This window comes from Giraffa tippelskirchi, chromosome 7 (assembly GCF_054371585.1).
Source record: "Giraffa tippelskirchi isolate mGirTip1 chromosome 7, T2T-mGirTip1v1.2.pri, whole genome shotgun sequence".
NCBI classification, from domain to species: domain Eukaryota; kingdom Metazoa; phylum Chordata; class Mammalia; order Artiodactyla; family Giraffidae; genus Giraffa; species Giraffa tippelskirchi.
This window is the reverse complement of record NC_137281.1, coordinates 131187730-131205535: the sequence shown is the minus strand read 5'-3', so window position 1 is coordinate 131205535 and position 17806 is coordinate 131187730. Positions and strand designations below refer to the sequence as shown.

General features: G+C 39.8%; 1 protein-coding gene across 2 annotated transcripts in view; it reads left to right on the top strand.

The window, feature by feature from the left end:
- Positions 1–3678: 3678 nt before the first annotated feature.
- ARMH4 (armadillo like helical domain containing 4) overlaps positions 3679–17806 on the top strand; it is a 138504-nt gene continuing 124376 nt past the window's right edge. For both annotated transcript variants that reach the window (XM_081509590.1, XM_081509588.1), the window contains exons 1-2: positions 3679–3780; positions 12530–13910. In XM_081509590.1, the coding sequence (XP_081365716.1) occupies positions 12587–13910 (1324 nt within the window). In that variant the 5' untranslated portion in view covers positions 3679–3780; positions 12530–12586. The remainder of the gene's footprint in view (positions 3781–12529; positions 13911–17806) is intronic.

The window sequence follows — 17806 nt, the reverse complement described above, 5'->3', positions numbered from 1 at the left end:
AATGGAAAAGAATATGAATATATATATATATGTAAAACTGAATCACTTTGCTGTGCACCAGAACTAACATAACATTGTAAATCAACTATGCTTCAAAAAAAAATTGCCGCTCCAAAACTTTGCTTAAAGAAAATCATTTTATTGGATTTATTCTACTGACTTGTCTTCCCAATAGACTTCATATTAAACACATAATTTAGTACAAGGTAGAAATCTAAGCTCATTAGTACTGAAACAGATCCTGTCAAGTGTTTGAAGGCTTTGAATGCAATGAAAACATGTATCAGAATTTCAACAGCTTATTCTAACGTCATTACCATTATTTACTACATCATCACCACAACCATCAAATATTTATTGAATACCCAGAGTGAGTTGATTATACTTAGCATATGGAAGTCTATTCCTAGGAATTTCAACTTAAGAAATTAAAAGCAAACAGAAAGCCCTTGACAGAGAATTTGAGTCAGGGAGGACCTGGGGAGAAGAACACTGCAAGATGCTGCAAAACTCGTGTTCATAAACATTTAGGAAGGCCAGGAAGAAAAGACAATCTTCTACAGTGAGAAGGAAAATATCCAATATGCAAATGACTGCGACTCTAGCAGCTCCTGTCCTTCTTCTGTGGCTGGATTTCTTTGTTGGCTGCCTTGGGAGACTTATAAGAACAACAAAATCCAAGGAAGGAGTTTTAAAGGGGTCAAAAATAAAGGAAGGGAAAATCACTGAAAGACAAGAACTTGCAGAAAGTTGAGGGAAATGTTTTGAGGAGATTCCAGGGAAACTCAGCCTTCCAAGAAGAATTTTTTTTCACGTGCCTCTTTCATTTCATTTTGTTCTGTTGCCTCACATGGTTGTCACTGGTGTAATTTCAAATGAAAACAAAACAAAAATAAACAAACAAAAAACATCCTCATCGAACAGCGGTGCAGAGTCTTGGGAAGTCTTGCAGCTGGTTTTCAAGAGTCCTTAATGCGAGCCCTTAAGTGGTACTTCCCTTGATGGTGTTACCTTGGTTACAGACACACACAATCCAGCTCACATACACTCATTTCAGCAGTGCCTTATGGGCAACAAACATGAGGTATCAAGCTGTCAGATAGAGTACTTGGTACTTGGTAAAGAAAATTAGGTGCTGTACTGTGGAGCATTTCTACTCAATTTATTGATAACCTTACCAAGGACACCACAATGCTCAGATCCTTATTGCAAAGATTCACTTCTGGGTGGTATTTACATGTATATTGTCCACTTCTGGCTCCTGGGGTTGGTTATCCAGTTCTTCATGTGACCAGATTCTCTCTGACACAGAGGTTTTTATCAGTCAGAACCAGGTGATGACCTAATATAGTAAAGATGATCAGATAAAATACAGTTAAATTTGAATTTTGGATAAACAAATCATTTTAGCATAAATATGTTCCAAATATAGAATGGAGATTCTCTATTTTAATTTACTAAGTCTGGCAACCCCAAAACTGTCTTCCTGAGCTTCCTTTCTTGTTACCTTGATTGGTGTTTTGGGTATTGCCAAACTCTTTTAATGTACACATACAATTTCTTGCTTTACTAGTAAAAGACTAACAACATTCATTGTATGTGGATTGACTGATTAGAATGTAACTTTCCCTGATTTATAGTTTGTGTGTGTGCTGGAGTGGAAGAAAGGATCTTATTATCACTGCCATGTACCCACAGAAGCTGTTGAGATAAATTGCATTCATCAGAGTTGTTTAAAGCAATAGGAACCATTGAGGGGAAGCTAAAGGAGGAGTATAAATGGGTTCCAATAAGATCACTGTAAAGTAAGCTGAAATAATTTGTATCAAGGAAAAGGAGAATAGGAATTCTACTATGGCAGAAGCATAATTTTGGAGAATGGAAAATTTTGAGAATAAGGCAGCCTGGGAAGCGGAGTTCTGTAGCTGGGACTTAAGAAAATCACGGGTGTTTTAGAAAAGCACTAGGATGCTTGAGAGGGATGCAGAAAGGGAGCCAGGAAGATGTCAGAGAAACTGAATATTTCAAGTTTGTGTGTAGGGCTGGCTCTCCCTACATGGGGAGCTGGAATCCCTTTCTCCTGCTTACTTCTCCTATTCTCCTTGATCCTTTGGTCCACCTGATTGATTCTGTTTTTTGTTTTTTTTTAATTAGCACTATTATTTAACTGCATTTTGGTAAATAGAATCAATTTTGTGGTCCAGCTGAGAATCTCACCATATAACATTATTTTTATGAGATGTGGTCTCAATTTCAGACAGCTGACATAAAAACAATATGTTAAAACACTTCCTGGTCAGGCTGCATGTGTAGCTTATCCACCTGGTGGGTCTTGAATCCAGGCAGAAGGCCTGGTCACACAGTACAATATATTATATTATATTACACCGAATACATATCAAAAACAGATCTTACAGATTCAATTCAATCACGTTCAAGAACTCTTTGACTATCTTTTTTGAAATACAAACAAAATATTTTAAAGAGAGGTGAAATAGGGAAGATAGTGCAGAGTTGTGCAGTGTTAGATATGGAGGTCAAAGGTGCAAGACCTTGCTCTGACTTCAGGATGTTTGCAAATAACTACAAAATGAACTAAGCTATTATAAAGCAGAGAGTTAATAAGTAGAAGAGATGATTCATGTGGATTGCAAACATAAAGTGCTGTGAGGGTTCTTCTAGAATGGCTTTTGGATTCCTGACACCTCCTTCTATCCAATATTACAAATATCAGGTAAAGGAAATTGAGTCCTTTAGGAGCTCAAGAAGGTAAGTCATGAATTCCCGGGGCCCACGTTAGCCATAAAACCTTGGGCAAGTTAACAGCCTTCAGCCTCAACTCCCTCCTTTGTTAAGTGGTTTCCCAATATCTATCTTTTAGGGTTACTGAGGAGATTATTAGTAAAAGCCGATTCCCTTGCGGCTCAGCGGTAAAGAATCTGCCTGCCAATGAAGGAGACGCAAGTTGGTTCCCTGGGTCGGGAAGATCCCCTGGAGAAGGAAATGGCAACCCACTCCAGGAGAATTCTTTCCTGGCGAATTCCATGGACAGAGGAACCTGGTGGTCTACAGTCCATGGTGTCACAAAGAGTCAGACACGACTTAGCGTCTAAACAACTACAAATAGTGAAGCTCCTAGCATTGCACCTGGCAGAAGTACGGACTCAATAAACCGTACTTCTGTTACTACTTATCTGACTGAGAAAGGAACACTTTGTGTGGGGCTTCTGTACTGGTTTCTACTTAATGGGCACGGCTAAGAGACTAAAACCGTAGTTTTCACCAGAAACAACCTGCAGCCTCGGACTTGCGCCCCTCGCCGCAACCGAGGACCAAGAGAAATTCGGGCTCTTTTAGAGAAAACAGTGCCCTGGTCTCTTCTCTGTAGGGAATAAGGAAGAACTGCCGCGGAAGCCCAGACAGCGAAGAGAGGCAGAAGGGCTGGGTGTCTCAGAGGGGTCTCGTGAGCCCGGACGCGGGTAACACCCGCCCCCGCGGCTCGGCCCCCGGCGCCCGAGCGGAGGCGGGGAAGTGGGCGCGGAGGGGCGTGGGGCGACTGCTCGGCTCGTCCGTGCCCGCCGAGCCGGGGCGGGAGCATCATCTTGCCGCCCAATCCCCAGCCTTAGTCGCGGCCTCATGAATAAGCAACAAAGCGAAGCGCCCTCCCCCTGGCGTCCCAGACAGCGGAGGGAGCCGCCACCGCTGCAGGGGCCGCCGCGGGGATGCCGAGCGCGGGCGCCGCCACTCTCTTCTGCGCGCTCCTCGGCTGAAGGCTCACAGGTGAGGACGGGCTCGGCTTCCGCCACTCGGGCGGCCGCGGCTGCAGACGGGGCGGCCAGCAGAGACGGAGCCGGAGTCCCTGGCGGCACGGGGCCGCCCCGGGAGCTGTGCGGTCGGGGGAGCTCGGCAGCCCGGGGCGCGCCAAGCGTGCGCCCTGCGCCGCCGCTAGAACGCGGTGCCCTGGCTCCGGGTGCGCGGGGGCAGCTCCGGGAGCGTGGGGCGCGGCGCGCAGGCCTCCGAGGACTAGCCTCGCTCCTTGCTCCAGCCCAGCCTCACGGCTCCGCACCAGCGAGCGGGCCTTTGTGCTGCCGGAGCTTGCAGGGCTGGCTGCTTTTGTGTGGGCTTTTCTTTCTTCTCTCCCTCCCCTCTCAGTCTCACAGCGGTGGTAGAGAAGTTCCTGAAGACTAAGATCTGCTCCTTTGAAAGCTTTGATTGCAGTGTCCCCGACGCCAGTCAGTGGTCAGCAGCCGAGGAGCGAGTGGGGGCTGCAGTGGTCACTGTAATGTGTTACTTTGCAGAGAACAAACAGTTGAGTGTTTAGCGCAGGAGTGTCACAGAACCTCCGTGCTCAGACCCTGACCGGTCCCCCAGGACACGGCAAGACGATGCTCCTTGGAAAGGTCACTTTGGAAAGAGGGCCTGCGGGTTAGACTCCAGAATTATTGTAAGGTGCTACCTGGAGGTGCCCAGGTGTCTCCTGTGCGTCCGGGTCACTGACAGAACCCGACTTGCGTACATTCCGAACATGTAGAGCCTGGCTGGCGAAAAATCTGCCAGGCGCTCAAAATATAGGACCCACAAGAGTTTGGAGTTCTCAAAGATAAGAAATCTTTGCCTTCCCAAGCTGATGCCAAGGATCGGCCAGGATCTTGGCTCCTCATTTTAGTGTAGAGCTGCTGTGGAGGAGAGGATTTAAAGGCTGATTTAAAGAGTCTGCCTTCTTTCTATGGAAGTTTTAGTTTGCAACTTAAGGGACTGGGGGAGTGGCTCACAAGACCATCCGAAAAACTCTGAAGGATTTTTTTTCCATAGGGAGCAAACTGTGTGGCCAGAATTTGCATGTCTCCCCTCCTTTGTGAATTTTCTTGATCACAAGTGATACTGTTGGGCTCCAAGGAGTCTTGTTTAAACACCTACAGAGTCAGTCACTGACCCACTTTCTGCTTACTTGCCGGCAGAATCCCACTGTACCATCTATTGGAAGAAACTCAAAACTGGGTGATATTTCACAGTATCAGAACATTTACACAGAGTAGAAATTTAAGGGTAGCCTGACTTACTCTTATGCATAAGGTACAGTTGTTATATTTGTCATATTAATGAACCAAGCACTTATGCAAGAGACTTGATATTGATTGTGTTTATTCACGAAACTCCCAAGACTCAGCAAGTCTAAGGTAGCTACAGCAACAGAGCCAATTAAGAAGATGTGGATGTCTTTGTTTTCACGGGAGGTTCTTAACATTGTATTCGGCGTTTCCTGCTAGACCTTTCAATATCATAATTTGGTTTTACAGAAATAACTTGATGCTAAACATAAGTATAGGATCAAAATGTGGAGGATGGACTTACCTGTTATGGAAAATTTCTACTCATCAACTAAAGGTGGTCTTCACTATTTATTCAGCAGGTGTTTGCCTGAAAACTTGTGTAAGGAATTGTATTTTTTTTTTCATTGAATTCTGTTTAGTCTCATTTAGGGAAGCTGGCTATTCAGAGAGAATAATCTGAGTTTGATCTCTGTAAAATGAAAGCTTACTCTCTAATTAAGATGTGTAGTCAGTCCTGTTTTTTCACGTGGTGTTTACTTGGTGATTATAAGAAAAGTATCTGAATCAAGTTTCAGCTTGAAATGTTAGATATTATGTTTATTCCTTGAAATGTCTACCTGGGGATTACTTTCTCCTGCCAGCTAGTATTTAGAGATCTTTTTAAGCAAATGAGATTTGTGAACTACAAAGAACAGAAATGAAGTGTCACATTGGTTCGTTGAAAGGAACTGTATAATGGATGGACAGGAGCTTGTTGATCAAGATGGATTAGCATGGAATTAGACATCGGACAATTCCCAGGTCACTTTGTCTACATGAAAAGTTGAAAGGGGAGGCTCCATGGAAATAGCTTGAGGGGAAAAAGGTGTTATGGATCTTTCAGACTGCTCACATTTCTTTATTTTGAGGGGAGTGCATGGTAGTACACAAAGACTGAAGGCAGGAGGAGACAGGGACTTCAGAGGATGAGATGGTTGGATGACATCACCGACTCAGTGGACATGAGTTTGAGCAAACTCTGGGAGATGGTGAAGGACAGCAAAGCCTAGTGTGGTGCAGTCCATGGGGTTGCAAAGAGTCAGACATGACTGAGCGACTGAACAACAACAATATGTCTTAAATTGCTTGTTACTTAAACATTTTTTTTTCAAACCATTTTTATGTCTGTTATCACCGATTTGGTCCCTCTTCCATCTTTGAAGAAAACAGAATGAACATTATTATCTCCATTTTGCAAAGAGGAAACTGAGTTTCAGTGATTTGCCCAAGGTAGAGCTGAAACTTGAAGCCAACTTTTAAATCTTCAAGTCCAGCTTCTTTTACCAGGAATAGGGTGATGCTCTAGAGTGATACACACTGGTATCTTCCTTTGTCTCTATTGCTAAATTGTAGAGAATAAAGCTTGTGGGCTTAATGTGTAGAACTTAATCGTGGTCTGCAGGAATGGTAAAGCACTTTGCTGGCAGTTGCCAGAGTAACCATCTCGACCCCAGCCTACTTACCTCTTCCCTGTCAGCACGATGCCTCTTTCCTCCTGTGGGTTACTTTGTGGTTACTCTGTTCTCTCTCCTTCCACTGTGGTTGAACATGCTACTGAAAGGATCATCTGTCATCTCAGCCACTTAATTTATAGTGAAGGATGAGTGGGGTCAGATCATCTTAGAGCCAATAAATCAGGCCAGTAACAGCCATCCAAAGCACAGTAAATCAGAGATGGGGTACCTTAATGCTGTGTGCCACAGCTGGGTTAATTGGATCAGAGTCTTGATAAGCTCCACTTCAGACAAACGAAATAGTATTGGCAATGAGAACCTTAACAATTAAAGGAAAGTAAGACAATGACAAATAATCATTAAGGAGCAGGAAAAAAACAAAATGGAGCTATTAAGACAAAGAAGGGAAAGAGTTTTCTTCTTCCATCATCAAAGAATTACTGTTACTTAATTGGATTTTGAAAGGTGAAGGGGTAATTGGGAAGCAAGTTGACCTGAAGCTCTGAAACTTGTTCCTCTGTGATCTTTCTGTCTCTTTTTAATGAAATGAACTCTCAAAAAACCTGAAGTACAGGAGAAATGAGAATACACAAATTACTACTATTACTAAAATCACACATTGAATAAGTAGCCAAAATTGACTAGGTGACACACAAAACATAAGCCATGAAATATTATTGAAAATCTTACAGAGTAAAAGAGAGATTCCGAACCTTCTTTTTCACATTCTTAAATGGTTATTCCTGATAGCTCAGTTGGTAAAGAATCTGCCTGCAATGCAGAAAACCCCAGTTCAATCCCTGGGTTGGGAAGATCCCCTGGAGAGGGGAAAGGCTACCTACTCCAGTATTCTGGCCTGGAGAATTCCATGGACTGTATAGTCCGTGGGGGTCCCAAAGAGTCGGCCGCGACTGAGTGACTTTCAGTTTAAAATGGTTTTTTATATTCACTTCACTAAAAATTGAACACCTCTCCCATATGTCTACCGTTATTAGCAATTATATGGCAAAGGAAACTGAAAGACTAGTGTTTTCATGCAAAAAAGGTAACCTTATTAGAGGTGATGAGACTTACAGATATGATGATTTATACCTGAGAAGCTAGGAGAGGGGCAGGAAGAGAATGGACCAGACAGTTTTGTGATAACAGTTGGTAAATAGGACATGACCTGGTGGACCATGGATTGGATACCAGGGGTAGGGAAGAAAAAGAGAGCATTCTGGCTAGGGCAGTGCCATGAGCAAAACTTAGGAAGCTGAAATGAGTAAGGCAGATAAGAGGGCAATATATCCAACTGGCAATGGGTTTGTACTGGGCACTGATGATATGAAGTTGTGTTATAGATATGGAGGTTGGCAGTTATATGTTTGGGGACATTAAATGATGTGTTTTGGGAAGGTAGAGTTGTAGTTGCAAAGACAGGAAACTTGGTGACTAACAGACGTGATTACACAAGTAAGTTAATTAACCTCTCTAAGCTGGTAGTTTTCTCACCAAAAAAAAAAGAGAGAGAGAAGGATAATGATAATGCCTGTATCATTAGGTTGTTGTAAAGGATTAAATAAAATAATTTATATAAGGCACTTAAAACACTTGGCATCCCTGAATGGTAGCCATGCCATTTTTGATTGATTATTGTCATTTCTTTCCTTAAGACTAAAGTCATCTAGATTGTAAAAAATGGATTGGAGAGGAGAGAATCTGATCAGGATAATAAATTAAGAGGCAGGTAAAATAATGACAATCCAGTGTTCCCAAGAAGGGATAATTCCAAGAGCTATTATGAGGAAAGGACCTGCAGAAATTGTGAATCTAGAAAGTATAGGAGAGAAGAGTTCAAGATGACACCACAGTGTAGATGAAGATAGTGTGTGTGAAGTAGCACCCAAGTAACAACCAGTAGACGATGGAAATCAAGGGCAGCTTTTTTCCCAAAACCCCACACCAGCTGTTTATGGTATTTGTGTTTATCCTGCAAAAGGAAAATATCAGGCAGATTGTCACCATTTTTTTTTTTTTTTTTGGCATAGTCTACAGGCCTCCTGTGTTTTGAGTACCCTTAGGGCAATGCTTGTGTTCCTTATATATTATATATGAAACTCAATTTGCTTTGAAAAAATTAGCTTTGTCACTGATGAAATGATTGAACACGCTGGTTCCCTTTTGTGTCTGCATTTCGGTAACACACTGAACAACAGCCGCGTGCTGTTTAGTTGGAAAAATATATGACCAAGTGTTTGAAAACACCTGATTAGTAAGTCTAACAAGATGGCTAAGGCTGTATTTTTTTATGTTGTCTTTCATTTGTCTTTGAAACTTGAATATGCCTAGACTTGACAAAGAGATTCTGGACTGTATCTATTTAAGATTGCCGAAGATAATGCTTGACAGAACAGCTTATCTGCTCACTGGTGGCAGAAATGCAGTAAATTGTTCAGAGGACTGCCAAGCCATTAGGATACCTTGATAGCGAATGACAAAGTGCTATGACTGGCTCAGAAAAGGATGCTTTTTAAGCTATTAGAAGCTAATATCCACTATCAGTGAGCAACTGGGTTAGAGTTCATGTATCTGAATTAATTTGCACTGATGGATAGAGTGAAAAGAAAGGAGCCTCCAAAGTCACAGTGTAAAAGGAAAAGTTAGAGAAATGTTTTGCTTTATTTGTTAAATATTCTGATATTTGAGTTAATTTAAGATAATTAAGACATAATTTCTAATAAACAGTGAAATCTCTCTCTCCTTCAGCAAAGCTGGCTATAGACATTGATTTGTTTGTTCAGCCAGTATTTACTAAGCATTTTCTCTGTGCCAGGCACTTTGCCAGGGAAAGGAGACAATGTCGAGGAAAAAAAGAACAGGCCGATAGCCTTCAAAATGTGATTACAGATGGTTACTTAGGTTTGGAAATATTGTCACTAAATTGACAAGAGTCAGTCTTTCCTTATTTATTCTCTACTGTCACGCAGCTCCCAGTGAAGGACTCCAAACTCATGGGAGTGGCTGTGTGAACCTGTGTGGTGCTTGGAAAGACAGAGAAAGATCTGGAACTTGAAGGTCATCTACCAGTTTATCTGAGTTGCAGATGTGTTCCCTACTGCCGTTCCAACAGGCTGTCTTTTCTGCCTCTCTTAAAGTTCAGGCGTCACTTTGAATAGTGGGGAGAAGGAGCATATGGCTGCAATACACAGACATAGAATAGGCGTGCAGTTCACCCCACTTTTTCCTGTCGTAACTGAATTTAGAAAGCAGGTGGCTGACACTTAATTACAGAAGGAAGGTCTTTTAGAGCCATGGCAGAATTCCCTTCACACAAAAATTCTAAAGCTTAAGGTCTAGATGAAAATGAAACCTTGAAGGAAAAATCTATTTTGGAAAGGCAATAGAGATTATATTACATCTTTTTTGTTTGTCCCTACCACCCTTCAAATCTGATTTGTTCATAAAATTCTCCTCTCAGTCCACATGACTCCAGAACATATGAATAAAATGTGAAGCATTCATATAATCATTTGGGTGCCCTGCTTGCTTGATGACAAAGTTGTGGGAATATGAAGACATTTGCATTTTTTGTATGTGTTTTATAGATAAAATAAGAAAATGGAATCATGGAGACAGAGGGATTGCAAAGATTTTTTTTTTTAACTCCTTGTTCTGTCAAAGGAGAGACTGAGGGTATTTGTCTAGTATCACATGGCATGTTTTATCAACAATAAAGCTATGATTCATTTTTCTCATGCCAGTCTATGTCCTTCTAAACTCTGCTGCTGGGGATTCCCTGATGGTCCAGTGGTTAGGACTCTGTGCTTCTGTTGATTGCAGGGGGTACAAGTTCGATCCCTAGTCAGGGAACTAAGTAAGGTCCCACAAGCTGTGCCATGGAGACCCAGCTTTTAGGCCACATCCTCAGTCTCCTGAGGTAATATTTCATTGAATTGGAAAAATATTTGTTTAGGAAAGAGCAGATCTCTGAACAGGTCACAAATGAACCAGAGAGTTCTATAGTTCTTATGTATCTTTGACTATATAATTTATAGTTCAGCCTGTATGTTCCGAAATCAAAGGTGTAGTGTCATCAGCTGTGAGCACTCTTGTTTTACAGCTGTCATATGTTTTTGTTTTAAGGAAGGAAAACAGAGGCCGCAGGCCAAATACTGCTACCAATTCTGTTACCTGGCCATGAACTGGGCTGCATTATGGCTCATCTGAAGTATGGGGATAACTAATACCCAGAATGTTCACATGCTATTCCCTCTTTTTAAAATATCTTTCCCAGATTCTTTCCTTTTAGAACAATGTGTTTAAACAATGTATGCTACCTGTATGTAATTTAATATTTAAATATAAGTGCTTCAACCCCTCATCCTACAGATGAGGAAATTTAGCATCCCCTTCACTATCTGAAGATTCTTGGGTGGGGTGGCTTACATTTCTTCTAGTCATCTCTGGATTCAGTTTTCTTCTGCTTCTAAATACATGGTCCCTGATATGCTGTTCCTTTTTTGCACATGGCATCTCATGACATCTTTCCATTCCTATATTCTCCCAAAGTAATTTTTTCGGGTAAAAAATTATGGTGGCAATAAACATTTATGGTCTCATCCCAGGTCTGTGTACTAGGAACTTGGCAGTAGCTTAGTTGAATGGTTTTGACTCCAGGTCTCTCAAGAAGTTGCAGTCAAGATGGCAGCTGAGGCTGCAATCATCTGAAGGCTTGACTGAGGCTGGAGGAGTTGCTTCCAAGATAATTCATTCATGTGGGTGCTGGTAGTTCAGCAAGAGGCCTCAGCTCTGAATCCATGGATTCCTCTTCCCTCATGTAGATAAATTCAACCTTCTTTTTCTCTTCAGCTATCTAGATCTTGCCCTTAGTGCTTGACCTTTTCTGTGTCTAAAAGGGGCCTAGAAGACTAAATGGGTTAATATGTAGAAGGTTTAGACTTCTTAAGGGAAGAAGACCCTATGAAAATATAAATTTTTATATTTTGTGTGCGCACATCATAAGCTTAATTAACCCTGATAGTTTAATGATTAGACATAGAAGAAAGGAAAAGTATAACTTTTATAAAGATAAGGTTTTTATTTTTAGATTTAGAATTTTCATTCCTAGGTTTAATTTTCCAGAAAAACTTTAGTATCTAAGAACTTTCTGATGATGGGATAGATAAAAAGACCTAAAACCCTTAAGTTTGGGGGGAAATTAGCAGTTTCAATATAATTTTAGCTGTAATGACAGTGTGAGTAGTTTTTTTTTTTTAAATAAATCTTAATCTTACAATAATGTGTATTCAGTAAACATTGACAATTTAAAATGTGTTTTGGTTCTCTGAAAGAACTTTTTTTCTTTCGACATATGCACTCATTTACATTAACTGTTTTACTTTTTCTAATTTTTTTGAGACATGAAGATTTTGCTGATAATTTTTATAGTTGTTGCAGAGAAAAGAAATGCTTTAAGTATTTTAAAGATAAATTTTAACTGTGAGTCATTTATATACTTTAAAAACTCTTGAATGAAACTAGTATTCAATATTTTATGATGATATTTACTAAGTTTTAAAACATACTTAAAAGTTTCTGTGAATGTAATATAAATAAATGTTAAGATTTGCTTTTTATTTCCCTGGACATGTTGCTATTTCTGCAGTCATTTGACTCCATGATTAATAGAATTGGGAAGAATATTGCAAATGTGATTTCAAGGGTAGTTTATTTCAAGTAGATATTTAAAAAACAATGAACTTAGTACTTGAACTATGTGTACCCTTTGCTAGAGAGCTGCAAGTTAAATCAGCTGAAAATTCAATAGGGAAAAATGAACTGGGTTATACAAGTCTCAAAGGTACAAAGAAATAGAACATTCTTCTCCTATGTACTATCTCTGAACAGAAGTCAAGGAGATTATTTTACTTATGGTTTAATTTAAAAGGGCTTATTTACAACATATATTTATATGATGGTTTGATATGCTTTATTTTTCTGCAGGACTCAATTACTGGAATTGTCAACTCTACCAATTTATGCACACATTTCTCTTCCACTATGAGCAGGCCAATTCTGTTACACATTTGTCTGGCTTTCTGTAGCCTTCTACTTATCAACTTTGCCACACAATGTCTGGCTTTCCCCAAAATGGAAAGAAGGGAGATTGTACTTCTTCATACAGAAAAAGGACAGTCTGAGAGGCTAAACACAGATGACCTAGAAAATGACTCTGTTACTTCAAAGTACACTCTGGTCTCTGAAGATCCAATGATAGTGTTAGCAGGACCATCAACAATGTCATTAAATAAAGTATTCCCTAGTAACAAAGAAACCCCTCCTATAGGAGCTGGGCTCATGCAGGCTGATAGTTCTAACACTTACGCTGCTACTGAGCTAGAGGTTCCGGCAGGGGAAGAAGTGTTCGGTTCTAGCCAGCCAGAGAGAATATCTCCCAAAAGCCGACCTTCCAAGGCCACATTAACCAACCCTGTCACATCAGCTGCTTCTCTGAATATTGATGAAAAGGAGGAACCCTCCCGTGGTACCATCATTCAGCCCGCTGTGGAAGGAACCACTGAAGCAACACAAGGTTTTCTGAGCTATGTGGATAATCAGTTGTTTGCAACTGAAAGCACAGAAGGACTTAGTCTGGGGCATTCACCTTTATCCCTTGTGAATACTAAAGAAATGCTAACCACCAGTCAAAGGACTGAGAAATTTGAAGCAAACCCAGAACATAAGACCACTTTTCCTGGTGCTAAGCTCACAGCAGGCACTGAGTCTTCCCAGATGACAGCTGATAATACCCAGGCTACTACTGCCACTAAGCACTGGCTCCCAACCTCTGAGTCCATCCTGAGTGTTGAACCAGAAACTGACAGCCTGCTGGGAGCCCCAGAAGTCACGATGAGTGTCAGCACAGCTGTTGCAGCTGCTCCTGTCATAAGTGATGAGTGGGATGACACAAAATTAGAGAGTGTAAGCCAGATAAAGACCCCAGAGCTTGGAGACAATACAGAGACACAGGAGAGAATGGAAATATCTCAGACAACCCAAGCAACTGATATTGGTATGGAAGGCGTGGAAGGGGGCGAAGCTTTGACAGAGGCTGCAGATGTGACTCTGAAGCTGCCTGAAGTGGAAACACACATGGAAACCACCCTGCCAATGGCACGTGAGGGTGAGAGAGCATCTGATCAGAGTTCCTTTACTCCCACAAGTCCAGTGGGAGGTACGAAAGTCTCTGTCATGAACCTGGTCCAGGATACTGCGGACTTTGTGGAATCTACCAAGGAGAACAGTGCCATGTTCTTGGAGACCACTGTTTCCATCTCCGAATATGAGTCTGAGGTGCATCAACCATTGGGAAATAGATTTAAAGGTAAAAGAAAGAAAAATAAGCTTTGTTTAACTTGGAATGTTTCTGTTTGATTTTTTTTTAATTGAGATATAATTGAAACATAACACGGAATTAAGTTTTAGGTGGTTTATATTTTTTTATGTGACAGTTTAGAAGTAAATCATCTAAGTTTTAAAGAAAAACAAAAGTAAATAAATAAAGATACATCTTGTATAAATGTATTTGTATAAAATACATCTTGTATAAATGTATTTGTATAAAATACATCCAACTATAACTCCTGCATGTAGACCAGTGGTGTTTAACTGGGAATAATTTGTCATCCCCTCACCCCCATAATTTGACTTACATACAGCATGAAGTAATCACCACAGTAAGTTTAGTGAACATCCATCATCTCATATAGATACAAAACTAAATAAATAAAAAACTTTTTTCCCTGTGATGAGAGTTTTCAGGATTTACTCTCTTAATTTTCGTATATAACATATGGCAGTATTCACTGTATCTGTAATGTTGAACATCTCTAGTACTTATTTGTACCTTTTGGTTACCTTCATCCAATTCCCCCTTCCACCACCCCCTGCCACAAATCTGATAATTTTTACCACAAATCTGATCTCTTTTTCTATGGTGTTTGTTTTGTTTTTGAAGTATAACTGACCTACAATACTGTGTTAGTTCCTAGTGATTTGATATTTTGTACATTACAAAATGATCACCATGGTAAGTCTAGTTACCACTTGTCACCATACAAAGATGTTACATATATATTGACTGTATTCCCCACAGTTTACATTTCATATCCTTGACTCATTTATTTTGCAACTGGAGGTTTTTACCTCTTAATCTCCATTACCTATTTCTGGAGACATTTTTGATTGTCACAACAGAGGGCATCTAGTGGGTAGAGGCCAAGATGCTGCTAACATCCTACAGAGCATAGCACAGCCCCCAACAAAGGTTTATCTTAGCCAAAGTGTCAGTAGCTCTGAGAAACCCTGATATAGATTAATATTTTTCAAACCTTTTATTATGAAAATGTATAAATATATATAAGAAAATGTGAAAAAAATAGCTATATGTTTAAATGGTATAATCAACAACATCAGATACTTATTTACACATTGTTGTAAAAAATACTCACATCCCTGATATTACCAAAAAGCCTTAGGTAAATATTTATCTCATAGTATTAACTATATAAGTTCTTTGACTTTGTTTTCCCAAAAAGAAACTCATCTAGAAATAAGGGGGAAAACCCCCCCACAATACAGATAAATCCTCTCTGCTGGCTTGATTCTGTACCTTCTACTTCCTCTTGACCTCTACATCTGTGAATGTTATGAGATGTCAACCCTTGCATTTGTTGCTGATGAATGATGTTTTTCTTTGTGTGTAGTTGGTCAGACAACAGCATGGGGAAGGAAAAACTTAGTGTAATGGGCATATGCTCATTCCAAATTGTTTTGGAATATGTACAGCTGTTACTTCAGCTAAGTAGCCTAATTAATGGAAAATATCAAATTAGTAACATGTTTTATAAAGTGTTATGGAGATTGAATTAAAATGATAAAAAATTGAATTTTACATATCCAATCTATTTTTTTAAAGACTGTAAGACCTAGTATACTGAAAGTTTTCATAGAAGCTTCCCAAAACTATTTTGTAAGTTGGTTTTTAAATTTCACTAGAAAAGTTGGGTCCAAATGACCAGGATGATATTAGATATGACCAAAAAGAAGTTTACTTCAGTTCTCCATGATACTTTAAGATATTCCTGGAGCATTAAATCACATAGTCTCAGATAATTTACTGCACAACTGAATCCATGATTCTTATATACTAGATTTACCTTAGCTTCTACTAATGTAACTTAAAAAGAAAATAAATTTGGCAATTATCTGATTTTTTAAAAAATTATAGAATATGCTCCTTACTTAGTCATAATTGCCTTACTTAACTACAATATTTTAGCAGGCAGCTTCTTTTTTATTTCTAGCACATAGAACAATATATGGCACATAGTAGGTACTCAATGAGTATCTCTTTGTTGAATGAGTAAATGAAGATAGAGAACCATCCAGACTAGAATTATGCAATCTGCCTGCCTGCCTTGTCCAAATTAATCAAAAAGCTTCTAAGTACTCTTGGTAGAGAGAGAGAGAGGAATGTCAAATAATTCCTTTCAATCTTTACTTTTTTGGTTGTTCCATAGTGTTAAAAATAATGTGAAACATTGAGATTATTGACGACAGTAGTGAGAGAATAGTCAAAATGTTTGTCTGCCCATTTCCTGGTGATTACAAGTACTTTTCAGAAGTCAGCCACTTAAGTGCCAATCATTTTAGGGCCCAGGGACTGCTTAGCACATTCTCTTCTTCAGGGAACACAATGATTTCTTGGAGTTTTTGGGTCTTATGAATTGATGAGGATCCTGGGGTTAGAGTCAGTCCTCGGATTCATCGGCTTCTTCAGCTGTTCACTTGGAGATCAGGTTTTAGGGGACTTCTCTTGGTGGTCCAGTGGTTGAGATTCTGTGCTTCCACTGCAGGGGGCGCGGGTTTGATCCCTGGTTGTGGAACTAAGATCCCACATGCGGTGTGGTGTGGCCAAAAAAAAAAGATCAGGTTTTGAAAGTAATCTATAATAATTGTTGTATCTATTTTTTTCTATAGGAACTGGAAAGAATGAGAGATGTGGAGAAATTTTGAATGTTACTTTAAAAATTCCCATTACTATTTCTAGCTTTTACTCTGTCTTTAACAGCATTCTCTTATTTGGATTGCTTTGCCCTTTTTATATTTCTTACTGTTTTGTGAAACTGTGACCATAGAGTGAACATTTATTTTGACATATTTTTTCCTTAGAAGTGTTCATTATGCTTTCAAAAATGAGGGCAACATGGAGAATGCATACTGCTTTAAATGGTAAAGCTATGTATTATCTTTTTATGGTAAATAGAGCATTGTCCTAGATGCTGAAGATACTAGTATTATTTCAGAAAAAAAGAAAAAACTTAAATAGTGGCACAAAGAGCGAATATGAAGCACATGTAAGGTTGTCTTATAGCCAGGTATATCAGTCTTTCAAGCATAAACATCTCCAGTTCAAACAAAAAGTAGCCTAAACTGATTGGGGACCAAGAAATGGAAATGCTTATACTAAAAAAAATATACAAACACTATTTTAAAGCAAATAATTTCTGAGGAGAAATGTTTTTAAGTAATAGGAAGAACAATGATGTCATTAATAAAAACTATGAAAAAACCTTTCAGCTGTCTTTAAGGATGCTATTTTTTATTATATATGGTAATATGCTGAGTACCTAGAATCACTGTTTAAAAAAGAGAGAGGATAAAGTCTTATAGAAATTATGTTTTCCTAGTGGCTCAGTCGGAGAAGGCAATGGCACCCCACTCCAGTACTCTTGCCTGGAAAATCCCATGGATGGAGGAGCCTGGTAGGCTACCGTCCATGGTCGCTAAGAGTCGGACACGACTGAGCGACTTCACTTTCACTTTTCCCTTTCATGCACTGGAGAAGGAAATGGCAACCCACTCCAGTATTCTTGCCTGGAGAATCCCAGGGATGGCGGAGCCTGGTAGGCTGCCGTCTATGGGGTCGCACAGAGTCGGACACGACTGAAGCGACTTAGCAGCAGCAGCAGCAGCAGTGGCTCAGTATTTGAAATTTCCAACATAACCTCTCCCTAAGAAGGGGACAAATATTAACCCTTATAAATAGTCTATAATCTAAATAACTATAAATAGTCTTTAATAATGTATTTGGGGGGATTATAATGTTGTAAAGAAAGTGGACCTGTGATAGATACATCTTACCCCACAGGTGTATTTCATTCTTTTTCATGTTGAAAAGCAAATGCAGATCTTCTACACAGGCTACTCTAAGTTATT